The sequence below is a fragment of the Helianthus annuus genome, chromosome 2 (assembly GCF_002127325.2).
Source record: "Helianthus annuus cultivar XRQ/B chromosome 2, HanXRQr2.0-SUNRISE, whole genome shotgun sequence".
NCBI lineage: Eukaryota > Viridiplantae > Streptophyta > Magnoliopsida > Asterales > Asteraceae > Helianthus > Helianthus annuus.
In genome coordinates, this window is record NC_035434.2 from 99880138 (window position 1) to 99895562 (window position 15425).

At 43.2% G+C, this 15425-nt stretch overlaps 1 protein-coding gene across 1 annotated transcript; it reads left to right on the top strand.

Moving 5' to 3' along the window:
- The first annotated feature begins 8313 nt into the window (after positions 1 to 8313).
- On the top strand, positions 8314 to 12842 carry LOC110888518. Its single transcript, XM_022136045.1, has 5 exons — positions 8314 to 9838; positions 9945 to 10573; positions 10722 to 11834; positions 11883 to 11950; positions 12044 to 12842. Exons 1-5 carry the CDS (start codon positions 8314 to 8316, stop codon positions 12840 to 12842), a joined length of 4134 nt encoding a protein of 1377 aa, XP_021991737.1.
- The last annotated feature ends 2583 nt before the right edge of the window (positions 12843 to 15425 follow it).

Here is a 15425-nt window from a genome sequence, read left to right on the forward strand (position 1 = left end):
ACAACATTGGCCTTGCCTGGATGGTACTTGATGGCGCATTCGTAATCGTTCAGTAGTTCAACCCATCGTCGTTGACGCATGTTCAAATCCTTTTGCTTAAGGATATGCTCGAGACTCCTGTGATCGGTGTAAATCGTGCACCTGGTACCGTACAGGTAGTGTCGCCATATCTTAAGCGCGAAAACAACAACTCCCAGCTCTAAATCGTGCGTCGTGTAGTTCCGTTCGTGAATCTTAAGTTGACGAGAAGCGTAAGCGATAACCTTATCCCGTTGCATTAACACACATCCAAGTCCCCGAATGGATGCATCACAATAAACTACGAAGTCATCTGTGCCCTCTGGCAAAGAGAGGATAGGTGCACTGCAAAGTCTATCCTTTAGGTGCTGAAAAGTAGTTTCCTGGGGATCTCCCCAACGGTAGGTGACACCCTTCTGTGTCAGTAGTGTAAGCGGCTGAGCAATCTTTGAAAAGTCTTTAATAAACCGTCTGTAGTAACCTGCCAAACCCAAGAATTGGCGTATTTCCGTTGGCGTACGTGGTGCAGGCCAGTTTCTGATCGAATCTACCTTGGATGGGTCGACATGGATCCCATCCTTGTTCACTACGTGGCCTAGGAAGTGGACTTCACGAAGCCAGAAGTCGCATTTCGAAAACTTAGCGTACAGTTGTTCCTTCCGTAGGAGTTCCAAAATAAGACGTAGATGCTGCTCGTGTTCCTCCTGACTCTTGGAGTAGATCAGAATGTCGTCGATGAATACTATGACGAACTTGTCAAGATAGGGTTTGCACACCCTGTTCATAAGGTCCATAAATACGGCAGGCGCGTTCGTTAACCCGAACGACATGACAAGAAACTCGTAGTGACCGTAACGAGTTCTGAATGCAGTCTTGGAGACGTCCTCCTCCCGGACTCTCAGCTGATGATAACCAGACCTCAAATCTATCTTGGAATAGTAACACGACCCTTGCAACTGGTCGAATAAGTCGTCGATGCGCGGAAGAGGATAACGGTTCTTCACCGTCACCTTGTTGAGTTCATGGTAGTCAATGCACATCCTGAACGTACCGTCTTTCTTTTTCACAAATAACACTGGAGCTCCCCAAGGCGAAGAGCTTGGACGAATGAAGCCCTTTTCCAAGAGCTCCTGTAGCTGCTTTGACAATTCCTCCAATTCTGATGGAGCTAGACGATATGGTGCGCGAGCTATGGGTGCTGCTCCTGGAGCGGGCTCGATTTGAAATTCGACCTGACGGTGAGGCGGTAAGCCAGGTAAGTCTTCAGGAAACACCTGAGGGTAGTCGCGTACAATTGGAATATCTTCTAATTTCCTTTCCTTTACTGATGCATCTGAAACGAGCGCCAAGATTGCGGTGTGACCCTTTCGCAGACATTTCTGAGCCTTCAAGAAAGAAATGATGCCAACCACAGCACCACTCTTGTCGCCTTGAACTTCGAGAGGTTCCTGACCAGAACGGGGAATGCGAATAATCTTCTCGCTGCATAAGATCTCTGCCTGATGTTGGGATAACCAATCCATCCCAATAACGATATCAAAACTTCCCAAGACTATGGGAATAAGGTTGATGGAGAAAACTTGACCAGCTAAGACAATACTACAACCCTTGACTATCTGCGTGGCTTCTAAACTCTTACCGTTAGCTAGTTCTACGACATGTTTGGTGCTTAGGGGTGTTGGTGTACGTTTTAACAGTTTACTGGCTTTCACAGAAATATAACTTGTATCCGCACCCGAATCGAATAAAACAGTAACATAAATATCATCAAGGAGAAACTTACCCATAACCACGTTGGGATCGTTCACTGCGTCACCTCGACCTAGCACAAAAGGGCGTCCCCTAGCTTCGTTGCCATTATTGTTGTTGTTTCCCCCGTTGTTGTTGTTGTTGTTCTCGTTGCCCTGATTGTTGTTGTTGTTGCGATTGTGGTTCTGGTTCAATTGAGGGCAATCGCGTTTGTAGTGACCTTCAGCCCCACACTGAAAACATCCTCGGTTCCCACGCTGTGGCTGCTGCTGCTGATTCTGTGGAGCTGGTGGTGGGAGTTGCTGGTTCTGGTTTGCTGGCCGTGAGCTTCTACAATCCTTTGCCTCATGACCCGGCTTGAGGCATCTTTGGCATCTTTCCCTGCGACACCTTCCACTGTGGTGTTTGTTGCATCTACCACACCATGGTTGAGTTCCCCTATAACCACTCTGCCCCTGACTGCCCGATGATTGCTGATTCGGACTCTGATGATCGTTGGTGCGACGCTGCTGTGTTTGGGACTGAACAGAAACTGATCCTTTGCTGGAATCCCCATCCCATTTCCGTTTGTTGTCACTGGGGGTAGCAGAAGTAGTGACAGCAGTAGTGGTAGCACTGATGCGTTTTGGCAGCTTGTTCTGTTCCACCGCCTGATCCGTGAGGCGATGAGCAAGTCGCTGAATGTCTTGGATGTTATCGAGGTTTGCCGATGTAACATGGCTCTGAATCTCTGAGGCTAGACCCTTGAGGTACAACTCGATGCGCTTGATGGAAGGGTCTACCATGGTAGGGCACAAAATAGCCAGTTCGTTCGATCGCTTCGTATAAGCTTCTATCTCTGACCCCGTCATCTTCAAGTGATAAAACTCATTCTCCAACTTGTGGATATCATCCCTTGTGCAGTACTCACGCTTGATAAGTTCCTTGAAATCATTCCAGGGTGTGGCATTAGCAGCTGCCAACCCTAAGATCTGAACTTGGGCGTTCCACCAAGTTAGTGCTATTCCTTCTAGCGTGCCAGTGGCGTATTTCACCCTGCGAGCCTCAGGGCATTCACACATTTCGAAAACTGACTCAAGCTTCTCAAACCAGTGGAGGAGTCCCACTGCCCCTTCTGTGCCGCTGAAAGTACTTGGACGACAGTCCATGAAGTTCTTAAAAGTGCATACAGGTTGCTGCGCGTGTTGACCTATTGTGTACGAATAGGGCAAAGTTTAAATACATGGGCTAGTTTAGGAGTGTAGGATCTAAAGATCCTAGTGTAAGTTATGACGACAGGATATACTTCCTGCTTGAGCAGCTGCAAGTGCCGCAGCAACTTGAGCTTGAACGAGAGCCTCTAGCTGGGCTTGTGTCATGTTAATCCGTCCAGACATGATCTTCATAGTAAAAGTAACGTAAGTGAGAGTGGTTCGCGAATAGGGCGATGACAGAAAAGCGTAAGCACGTAGGTGTTCTCATGTAATAAGTCATGTGTATCTAAGCGTAATGCGAGCAAAGTTCTATACGGTTCTAGCAAACAGGCAATAAACATAAACCTTATTACCTCGGATGTCGAGTCTTGCACGTGGAGCGAAGCGTCGTTGTGGATCATTGAGAGCATTGTTCTGGTTATAGTCTGGTTTTAATAAAAACGTTTTCCCATATTAAAACCAAGTTCTCTATAACCAATGGCTCTGATACCAATCTGTCACACCCCCAAAATCCCACACTGCGGAGTACCACCGCCTGGGGGCATGACTGACCAGGATCAAGCCATCAATCATATCAAACATAGCATTTAATAATAAAAGTAGATAAAGTAATTCATCACGACATGATTGATGTTTCAAAGAAAACCAAACTTTGTTTAAGTAGCGGAAGCATAATAATGAAAACCCAAATAAGTTATAAGTTCAAATATCGTTCACGATCCGTATCCCACAACGACCTGCTCCTCCCTGTGCAAGCTCCATAATGTACCTAAGGTCCTGCAAGGCATGCATCAGATAATCAACAACTAGTTGAGCGAGTTCACAGTTAACAGTTCAGTAATAGTATAGAGTGAGTAGCGTTTTGTTCGTTCGTTAAGTCGTATATCGTTTAGTTCGTATCGCGGCCTTCCAGGCAGGTGTGCGAAGATATTAGGGGATGTTCCTCCCGAGTATTCTAGACTAGGTTTGTTTGTATCGCGGCCTACCAGGCAGGTGTGCGAAGATTAGCAGATTACAGTTCGCGGCCTTCCAAAGGCAGGTGTGCGAAGTCAGTCATAATATCGTGGCCAACCCTTGGCAGGTGTGCGAAGATCGTTCAATGAGTGTTACTAGTCTAGCAGTAGGTTCTACCATCTATGTATGTACAGTAAATCATCAAATCCCCATTCCCACCCTGGGAACCCCATGCCTTGGCTTGTGTGAACTCACCTTGGGTTGCTCGGCAGATACACAGAAAGTACAGGTAAGCTAGTAAGTGGTCAATCACGTCCTATCATGGTTATTATACAAGTCAGGTTCGTATGCAAGCACGTAATGTTACTAACACGTATTGATCATGGCAGCTCACACATATAATCATGGCAGTCCAACAACAGCAAAGTCACGTAAATTAACGAAGTCCAATTATCCGGCCCAATTAGTTGGGCTCGTGTCAGTGTGCAAGTCCAATTGTGTGCACGTGCATATGGTCTCGACTCGAGACTAGAGATCTCGAGTCGCAATAAGGGAGATCTCGACAGATGCATATATCACTCGAGACTGGGTGGTCTCGAGTCAGGTCTCGAGTCGCAATGGGCTGGTCTCGGTTTGTCATGGTCCACTCGAGACTGTTCGGTCTCGAGTCGCAACCAGACTCGCAATGTCGGTCTCGAGTTGTGCTGCTGTGTGCGAGTGTTGTGGTCTCGACTCGCAACCCGTGTCCAGATCAGAATGTAACCAACTTCCTAGTTTCCATAATTTGCGGCTCAATCAGTTCCGTAAAATTAGCAAACATCTTTGGCAGTTTCACAATTTGGATCAAATCACAGTTTATTCAGAAATCAAACAGCAATCAATCGATATTCATGAACATTCATATCATCATCATACAATCGGATCATTAACATCTAAATCAAGAACATAAAACCGGATCATGCATCATATTATTAGACTAGCATGCAACCTAGCCGATTAACCATGCATTCGGTTCACGAAATCATCATAGTAACAACTAGTTATAATAGTCTATCCTATCTAATCGGTTTTTAGATTATTATCATGCAATCCAAGTCATGAGAATATCATCATAATCAACATGCTATCAAGAACCCTATTTTATCACACAAGATCATAATATCATCAATCATACAAGCACTAACCGATTGAAAAGAGGATGTGATTGATCCGAGCACAATGATCCGAGAGAGAGAGAGAGAGCGTTTGGTGTGTGTGTTCTTGATTGCAAGGTTGTGAAAACTAAAACCCTAAGGGATGTGTATGCATGTATACGTATGGAATAGAAGTGGGCCGAAACCCCACTTGGGCTACCTCATGGTCTCGAGTCCAACTATATGGACCGAGTGGGTTTATGCAATTGAGTAGGTGTTGTGCGATTCGAGTTCAAGTAACATACATATTATCATTTAATTCGTAACATACTAAAGAAACACATATCACGTAACCATGCATTTAATCAATTAGGGTAGCTCACGCAAATACGTAACGTTACAAGATAGGTCTAAAGTACGAGTTGTCACACACACCCCCCGGGGAAATAAGTCTATCGCCCCGGGCACCCATAAGGTCGATGAAAGCACTTCTTTACAAGCCCAAATCGAGGCCCTTTCTTCAAAGATAAAAAAATTGGAAATGACAAAAACAGTCTCGGTTATGGCTTGTGAAGGGTGTGGTGGGTCACATGAAAATTGGAGTTGCATGAAAGAAACAGACGATCAACAAGAAATGGTAAAATACATTGATAATAGACCTAGGCCGTCGGGTCCCCCAACGGGAACTTACAACCAAGGATGGCGAAACCACCCAAACCTTGGTTGGAGAGAACCCGGCAATAGTAGTAACCAACAAACCCAACGAACAAACTTTCAACAACCAAGAAATGAGTCACAAAATTTCACTCAACAACAAGGTGGACGAGAAAGGCTCGAAGATACTGTATCTCGCCTCGTCTCCGACACTGATAAGAAAAACTCGGAAAGATTTCTACAATTAGAATCAAATTTTAGAAATCAACAAGCTAGTATTCAAAACATAGAAAAACAATTAAATCAAATAGCTCAAAATTTTGCCGAGAGACCGCAAGGCGCATTACCTAGCAATACCGAAACGAACCCAAAAGCGCAAATCCACCTCATCACACTACGGAACCGCACCGTAGGGCCTGCAGAAGTGGCACCGCTAACGGAAGAAACAGTACCCACACCTCTGCAGGAAAAGAACTCCCCTCCGTCACCAGAGCCTACCAAGGCTCCTCGAGTTCCATACCCCGGTAGGTTAATTCGTCAAAAGACCAATGAGCAATTCGCAAAGTTCGAAAGTCTGTTAAAACAATTGCATGTCAATATTCCTTTTATCGAGGTCCTTACCCAAATGCCCAAGTACTCTAAATTCATGAGGGACTTCCTTACACATAAAAAGAAAATTGAAAGTTTGCAATTAGTCAATTTAGGCGAAGAATGCTCTGCCCTCGTACTCAATAAACTTCCCCAAAAGAAAATCGATCCCGGAAGCTTCACGATTCCCTGCTCAATAGGGGAATCGCCCGTTCGTAATGCCTTAGCCGACCTTGGGGCTAGCATTAACCTCATGCCCTCATCAATGTTCAAAAGACTCGGCTTAGGAACCATGAGCCCAACAAAGATGAGCATACAACTCGCTGATCGGTCCGTCAAATTCCCACAAGGTGAGAATGTCTTGGTAAAGGTAAGCAGATTCGTTTATCCAGCTGACTTTGTCATACTCAATATGGAGGAAGACACCGAGGTCCCCCTCATACTAGGGAGACCCTTCCTTGCCACCGCCCAAGCAGTGGTAGATATGAATGACGGGACACTCACCTTGAGGTATGGGGATGATGAAGTGAAGTTCGGAGTTGGGAAGAGAATAGAGGACGACGACCCGGTCAATTACATGAAGGTTATTGATTCGAGCTTGGATGCTGCTCTCCGACGGTGTAACATGGGACGCCAGGCATCCCACTCAGAAAACATATAACCTCGCATTGGGTCTAGCCAAGGACCCTTATAAACGTGGCGCACCACGGAGGCATTCCGCGGAACTATCCTTAGTTTAGTTTAATCTTTTAGTTTTAATTTGCAGAAATAAAACACACTCATGGTGGTAATGGATGAAAAAGGGAACGAGAAAAATGGCCCCATGCACAAAGAACAAGCAACCCGACACAAATCTCCATCACAGAAGGCTCAACACGGGCCGTGCCCAACCAACACGGCCCCGTGCTGAGCCACCTGCAGAAAAACGCCTAGTTCAGGTAACTGGACACGGGCCGTGTTCAGCGGACACGCCCCCGTGTCCAGGCTTCTGTCTTATTTCTTTAATTTCTGTTACTGGCACCTGACCACGTGTCCGTGCCCGGTCACCACGGGGCCGTGTCCAGGATGCCAGTAACATAAATCTTTGCTTTTTAACCCACTTTTACACATTCTAATCAACCGAAAATCTTATTTTTGGGACACATTGAGGACAATGTGTAATTTAAGTGTGGGGGGATGCTAAAACCTTGAATTTTGCAAATCCTAATTACAAGCCTTACACAAAACTCTATTGGAACCGCTAAACACCCCAAATTTTTTTCAAAAACTTTTCGTTTTTTTTTACTTGTCTTGGTTTAATTTGGGAATAACAAGTTCTAAAAAGGTTATATTTTTACAAATTTACAACCGATAGCGTCGTGATAACAAAGAACCAACATAAGAAAATTACGAAACGGCATAACAAGTCTAGTTAAAAAATTCGATTATATATACTTGATCGCATTAAAAACCCATTCCCATAAAAGTGAGTTTTGAGCCTTTATTGAGCATACAAATATACATCTTTAGACTAAATGCTCATTTTTCGTTTCTTGTGTGAATAGCCGCTTGGTTCTTACAACTCTAGAACTTGCCGAACGGGTCGAAAGGAAACCCTATGCTCTCTCTCCTATAGGCGATTTCTTGTTCTTCATGAATCCTAACTTTTCTTCGTGATCTTGTGTATAACAGTCTGTGATTAGAGGTTTGATCTTCGAATCTCTATAACGAACTAGTTAGCACTTGGGATCGATCAAGAATTAGGGTTTATTTCGTTTTCTTCTTCACATCGCCGCTCTAGTTTTTTGATTCAAGAACCCTGATTTATTAAACTGGTAGTCGTTGATTGCGGTTAACTGAGATTAACTTAGCTAGATTGATGCTCAGGTTTAATCGATTAAGGGTGAAGGTTTCAATCTAGGGTTTATAGGATTAGGGTTTGTCTTTCGTTCCTGCTTTCGTTTGTTGCGGCTTTAGGGTTTTGGGTTATCGAGTGCATGGTTGTTTAAGGTTTCTGGTTTCACGTGAGAGTTGCTTGTTTAGCTATGGATGTTCGTTCCAAGACTGGTGACACTACTGCTAGTGTCTTGCATGACCGCGGGAAGCCGCCTGACCCGCTGAACAGTTTTGCTAATAAACCGACCGACCTAGATGGATCTGATTACATGAATGAACCGGTGGGTGAGGAGATGCCTACACCGGGAACAGCACCAATTCGTGGGATCGGGTTACGAGTTACCAACATTGAAGGCAACCCTCTACTTCCGAGAAGAGGTATGTTTTCAACGTCAAATGTTTCGGTTTTGGATGGGTTAATGAGTATTTCCAAACCTGTGGAAAACCCCTTCACTGGTGAATCTTCCTCGATGGCCAATAAGGATAATGGGGCTGCTGCTAAGCCCTTGTCTTACGCTGAGTCGGTAAGTGCTAATACTGTGAAGAAAGTAAACTTTCGGTCGCTTGCTAGTTCCGTTAATCAGGAGGGTTGTGATGTTGTGTTGCCGAGGGAATCTGTCCGTTCGGTGCAGGATAAGATGGCTAATACTCTTTATGGGTATTTTTTGGGTGATCGTGTGGCTTTCCCGGTGGTTGATTATTTTGTGCGTGTGCAATGGAAGAAGTATGGATTGCAGAAAACTATGATGAATGCTAACGGCTTTTTCTTTTTTAAGTTTAAAGATGAGAATGGTATGGCGAATGTTATGAAGGATGGGCCATGGATTGTTCGCTCTCAGCCATTGTTTCTTAACAATTGGACCCCAACTACGAAACTAGAGAAGAAGGAGGTAAAGAAGGTGCAGTTATGGGTTAAAATTCATGAGGTGCCGATTGCGGCCTACACGGAAGATGGTCTTAGTCTGATCGCTACAACTATTGGGGAACCAAAGATGCTGGATTCGTTTACTACGTCTATGTGCTTGGACTCATGGGGTAGGAGTAGTTACGCTAGAGCCCTAATAGAAATTTCAGCCGATAAGGAGTTTCGGGAGGAAATAACTATGGCAATTCCGGAATCTGAAGGAGAGGGGTTTGTGAAAGAGACGATGTATATGGAGTATGAATGGAGTCCGCACCGATGTCCCACTTGTTGTGTGTTCGGCCACAATTTGGATTCTTGTCCAAAACAACCTACGAAACCTTTCAAGCCGATGCATGAGGAGCTTAATCGGAATGTTCAAAAAAATCGTTCAACTAAGAAGACGCAGGTTGTGGATAAGGATGGGTACACAGAGGTTCATGGTAAGAAAATTGCTAAAAAAGTTGGAATTCCGGTCAATAAGCAAAAACCTAGATTTGAATATCGTCCTATAGGGCCGAAACCTAAAGGAGACAGTAACAAGGCTTCGAGTTCTAAGAGTACTAGATCAAATAACCCGTTTGATATTCTTAATGAAGAGGAGGCTGATTTGGATGACTCCCGCAAGGAGTCTACGAATTCGGGTAGGGGCAATGACGACTCTGATGACGATGTAGAGGAGGTGTACACTGAAATGGATGAATTCATGACAGATGGCACTCTTAAGAGTAAACCTAAAGGGGCAAGCACTCCTTCTCCAATAGTTAATAATGGTTAGTATCGCGACTTGGAATATAAGGGGGTTGAACCGCCCCCTCAAACAGAAGGAGGTTCGTCAGGCTGTCAAGGACTTTAAGCTGAGCTTGTGTGTGATTTTAGAGTCTCATGTGGATGTCAGTAATTTGAGTAAAGTTTGTAATTCCGTTTTTCGCTCGTGGGATTGGACTTCTAATGGAGGATGTTGTGATAAAGGCACTAGAATCATTATTGGTTGGAACCCGGCTATCTTTGATGTGATGATTTTGTCGCAATCTCCTCAGGTTATGCATATTCAGCTTGTTTTTAAAATTGATAAAAGAATGGTGTTTTGCTCTTTCGTGTATGCTGATAACTATTATGTCTCACGTAAACAATTATGGCATAATTTGTCGATGCACAAGATCCTGGTGGGGAACAAACCTTGGTGTCTCATGGGTGATTTTAACACGGCTCTGAATCTTGAAGATAATTCTATGGGATCATCGATTGTGTCTATTGGCATGCGTGATTTTCAAGAGTGTGTAGATGAGATTGAGGTCGTTGATATTAATCATACGGGGATGCATTTTACTTGGAGCCAAAAGCCAAAGAATGGGGTGGGCCTTATGAAAAAAATTGATCGTGTTATGGGAAATACTCCTTTTATACCCGAATTCTGTTGCTTTTTTCAAGCCTTACAGATTATCCGATCATTGTCCGTGTATCTTATCTTTTCCGAGAGCGGGTATGGTGAAGCCGAGGCCGTTCAAGTTTGCTAACTTTTTGGTCTTCAAACCGGAATTTTTGGATATTGTTAAAAGTGTGTGGGATACCAGTGTGAGCGGAGTGCACCAGTTCCGGGTGGTAAAAAAACTTCGGATGCTTAAACACCCGCTTCCCTCTTTATTGTTTAAACAGGGAAATCTTCACAAGAAAGTGGAAACTCTTCGTTTGAAGCTAGATGAGATTCAGCAAAGTATTGACCGAGATCCGAACAATGTCGAGCTTCAGGTGGCTGAAAGGGAGGCTGGCCGTGATTTATTAGAAGCTTCGCTGGACGAGGAACGGTTTCTAAAACAAAAGTCTAAGGTAGATTGGTTAAGGGCTGGTGATTCGAACTCGGCTTTCTTCCATTCTTCATTTAAAATCCGGAATCATTTCAGCCGAATAGATGTGATTAAAGACCCGGATGGTAACCTTTTTGAAGGCGATGCGGTTTTTCAACCATTTGTTAATCATTATCAGAAGTTTTTTGGTTCTCAAGGGGATATCTCGCTCTCTCCGGCCCCAGATTTGTTCTCTAAAATCATTGATCCTCAAAAGGCTTCCCATATGATTCGGCCCATAACTGTAGAAGAGGTTAAAAAAGCAATGTTTTCTATCGGCATTGACAAAGCCCCGGGTCCGGATGGCTATTCAGCGGCTTTCTTCAAAAGTGCTTGGCCTATTATAGGTAATGATGTGACTTGGGCCATTCTGGATTTTTTTGAAACAGGTAAGCTTCTTCAGGAATTGAATCACACGACCATTGTTCTTATCCCGAAGGTGCCTACTCCTGCAACGGTTGTTGACTATCGCCCTATTTCTTGTTGCAACGTTTTATACAAGTGTATAAGCAAGATCGTGGCTGATAGAATTAAAATTGTGCTAAATGACATTGTTAGCATCAATCAGTCGGCTTTTGTTCCAGGAAGGAGAATATCTGATAATATTATGCTCACGCAAGAATTGATGCATAATTACCATAGAAATACGGGTCCTCCTCGTTGTGCCTTCAAAGTTGATATTCAGAAAGCGTACGACACTGTTGATTGGAGATTTCTTAAGAGTGTGTTGCTTGGCTTTGGTTTTCACGTGAATATGGTGAATTGGATCATGGCTCTGGTCTCTACGGATTCGTTTTCTGTTTGTGTTAATGGGTCGGTTCATGGGTTCTTTAAAGGCAGCCGCGGGTTAAGACAGGGAGACCCGATCTCTCCTTACCTTTTCACTCTAGTCATGGAAGTCTTAACGGCCATCCTTTTGCATGCGGTTCGTATAGACTCATCGTTTAAATTCCATAATAAATGCGAAAAATAGCAAATCATAAACCTTTGTTTTGCGGATGACTTGTTCATTTTTGCTAGAGAAGAAGTCAATTCGGCAAGGTGTGTTATGACATCTCTTTCTATGTTCACCAGGATGTCGGGGTTAGTTCCTAGCAATCAGAAAAGCACGATCTTTTTTTGTAATGTTAACAGCCATGTCAAGGATGCTATTCTGAATATTATGCCTTTTGTGGAAGGAAAATTGCCTGTCAGGTATTTGGGTGTGCCTCTAATTTCTTCTAGACTTGGGTATAATGATTGTCGAGTTCTGATTGAAAGACTAGAGAAGCGAATCACAAACTGGAGAAATAAGTTGCTTTCTTTTGCTGGTAGACTTCAACTTATTATCTCTGTCCTCTCTTCCATGCATATCTATTGGGCGTCCGTGTTTATCTTGCCGGCTAGGATAACTCAGGAGCTAGAAGCCAGAATGCGGAATTTCCTTTGGTCTGAAGAAAGCTCGTTTAATAAAGGGAAATCTAAAGTTTCTTGGAAAACGGTTTGTACTCCAAAATATGAAGGGGGCTTGGGCATTAGACGAATTAGAGATATGAATAAGGCTCTTATGGCTTCTCACATTTGGAGTATCGTGTCTAAGCGAGCTTCGCTGTGGGTTGAGTGGGTTCATAGCTACCACTTAAAAGGAAGGAGTTTTTGGGTTTGCAAAACTCCTGCAAATTGCTGCTGGTCTTGGAGGAAATTGATTCAGTTACGCCCTCTAATCAGAAAGCATATTTGGTCGGTTGTTGGGAATGGGACTAGCACGTCGGCCTGGTACGATTTTTGGTGTGATCCGGGTCCGTTAAGTGATTTTCTTACGCCAAGAACCATTACGGATGCGGATTTTAAGTTAGATGATTCAGTGGCTAATGTCTATTCTTCTGATTCTTGGCGATGGCCTACGGTTTGGAGAGATTTGTTTCCCGTGCTCATTCAGCTTGACCAGATGTAGTTAAATCCAGCAAAGCAGGATAGACTTTTATGGAAGGATGGTACGGACTTAGCCGAATTCTCCTCGTCCAACGTTTGGCATTCGGTTAGGTATAAGGAGCCGGAAGTTAACTGGTGTAATATTGTTTGGTTCTCGCAATGTATTCCGCGGCATGCCTTTATGTTGTGGTTGGTCATGAAAGGTAAGCTTTTAACTCAAGAAAAAATTCTGAAGTGGGATATTTCAAGGCGAAAAAATATGAATATGATGTGTTGCCTTTTGTGCTATGAGAATTTTGATTCTCATCCTCACTTATTCTTTGAATGTAAGTTTTCGTCTCAAGTTTGGCATAAATTGAGGCACAAGGTGGGTATGTCTTCGATTAACCCGAAGTGGAGGGATATTGTAGATTGGCTTCTTGCTCGTGCTAGATCAAAGTCGGTTGCGGTCTATGTTGCTAAGCTTGTAGTGGCGGCTGGTTCTTACTTCATATGGCAAGAGAGGAACAATCGTCTATTCAAAAATCAGCTGAGACCTCCGGAAATGGTTAGTGAAGTTATTTTGAAGACGGTTAGATACAAACTTATGGGAGCAAAGCTAAAGAATACTGTGAAGGTGCGAAAGCTTCTAGAAGATTGGGATATTCGTGGGGACGTTGATGACGGTTGTGGCGGCTAATAAATGTTTTTTGGGTGTTTGATTTCTAGATTTTAGTCTAGTAGTCTTTGTTTGGTTGCTTTGTCGGGTTTTATTTGGGTGATGTTTTGTTTACTTTCATGGGGCATGTCTCATGATTGAACTAATGTAGACTTTCTACATTACTTGTTTTGATTGGTTGTGAATATATAGAATCACCGGGGTAACCCTTTACCCAAAAAAAAACTCTAGAACTTGCCACGACGATACATTCCCGGTCCTTACCAACTTAAACCCAAGTAAGTAAGTGATAGAGGCATTAGGACTAACCATATTTTTCTTTCTACACCATTATTTTTTATTTTTTTTACCACCTACCCAAAATCCCCCTAGTTAGCCCCTTTGAGCCTAAACCTTTCATTTCATTACCCTAAAACCCTTTTTACCCACCAAAAACCCTTTTTTTATTTTTCACCCTTTATTTTAGTAACAAGCTCGGTTTTTCGTAAGCTCGCTATTTTATGTGACTTATGAAAAAAAATATATGATGAAGTCAAAAACAAACAAAAGCTATATAAAAGCTTGTTTGGAGAAATACTTCAAAATAAAGAGTCACTAAAAACAAGGTGTGTCACGAAAACCGACGCTTTTTACGATTTTCGCCCTTTTACTAACCACTAACCCAACCACCCACCTTTAACCCAAGCCTAACCCTTCACCCAAAAAGTCCTCTTGATATTTACAAAGGTAAAAAGTTAAAAAGGAGGAGGATTGATTGCTTGGCAAGCCTATGGAAGGCGTAAGTTTCATGCCGCTCTCGAGTGATTCACTAAAAAAAAAAATATACACCTTCGGCCGAGTGTTGAGTGATCTCCCGTGAGGTATGTGAACTTGTATATAAATGGAATTTTAATAAGGCATGCTATGCCCGAATAAGTAATTTATCCTATGAAACGTTCTAAATAAATCATAACGAATAGGATTGTAAATAAATAAAAATAAAACTTACAAAGATCTTGGATTCCCAACACTCTATGACAAGCCAAAAACTTTCTCTTCTACCTATTCCATTTGGGAGTGTAAGCCACATTTAAAGAGTTTTGCTTGAGGACAAGCAAAAGTTCAAGTGTGGGGGTATTTGATGTGTGTAAAATGCAACATATAAATCACATCAATTAAGGCATAAAACTAACCCTTTTTAAGTACTAATGTTGGAAAAAGAGTGTTTTTGTCTTCCTTTTGTATTTTCAGGATGAAATGAGCTCAAATTAAAAAAAGAAGCAAAAAGACAACTAATTCTAGCATAAATACAAGAAGAGGAATAAAAGTAGACTGCCCAGACCCTCAACAGCATCCTCCAGAGCAAAGAAGAGAAAGCAGAAGTCTGAACACGCCCCGTGCTCAGCCAGCACGGGGCCGTGCCCAAGAAGCAGCATAAAAGACAAACTTATAGAAGCTTCCATTGCCCACCACGGGGCCGTGTCCAGCGGGCACGGGGGCGTGGTGAAAGTACAGCAGGCGCATTAATTGTAATTGCGAATTACAATTAATGAGGAGAGAGAGTGTCAGACGGGCACGGGGGCGTGTCCAGTGGACACGAGGTCGTGCCCAGCCTTCTGTTCAGCCTGTAAATAGGAGTGCTTGGTTTCATTTCAACTCATCCCATGGCACACCACCTCTCTCACACTTCATCCACCACCCACCACCACCATAACACCATCATCCACCACCATCATCCATTGTCCATCGTAGAGTGTGTGAGTCGTCTCGGGATCCAAGATTGATCGTAAGAGTTCTTGACAATCAAGGCCATGTTTGCCTAAGTCTCTTACATCACTTGGTGAAGACAAGTGTTTAGTATAATACTTTTTATTTTCAATCTTTTGCACTTTTTATTTGGTTTTGTATTAATGACTTTAATAACTAGTTGCTTATGTTGAAGGTGATCTTTCCTTATCGTTTGTTCGT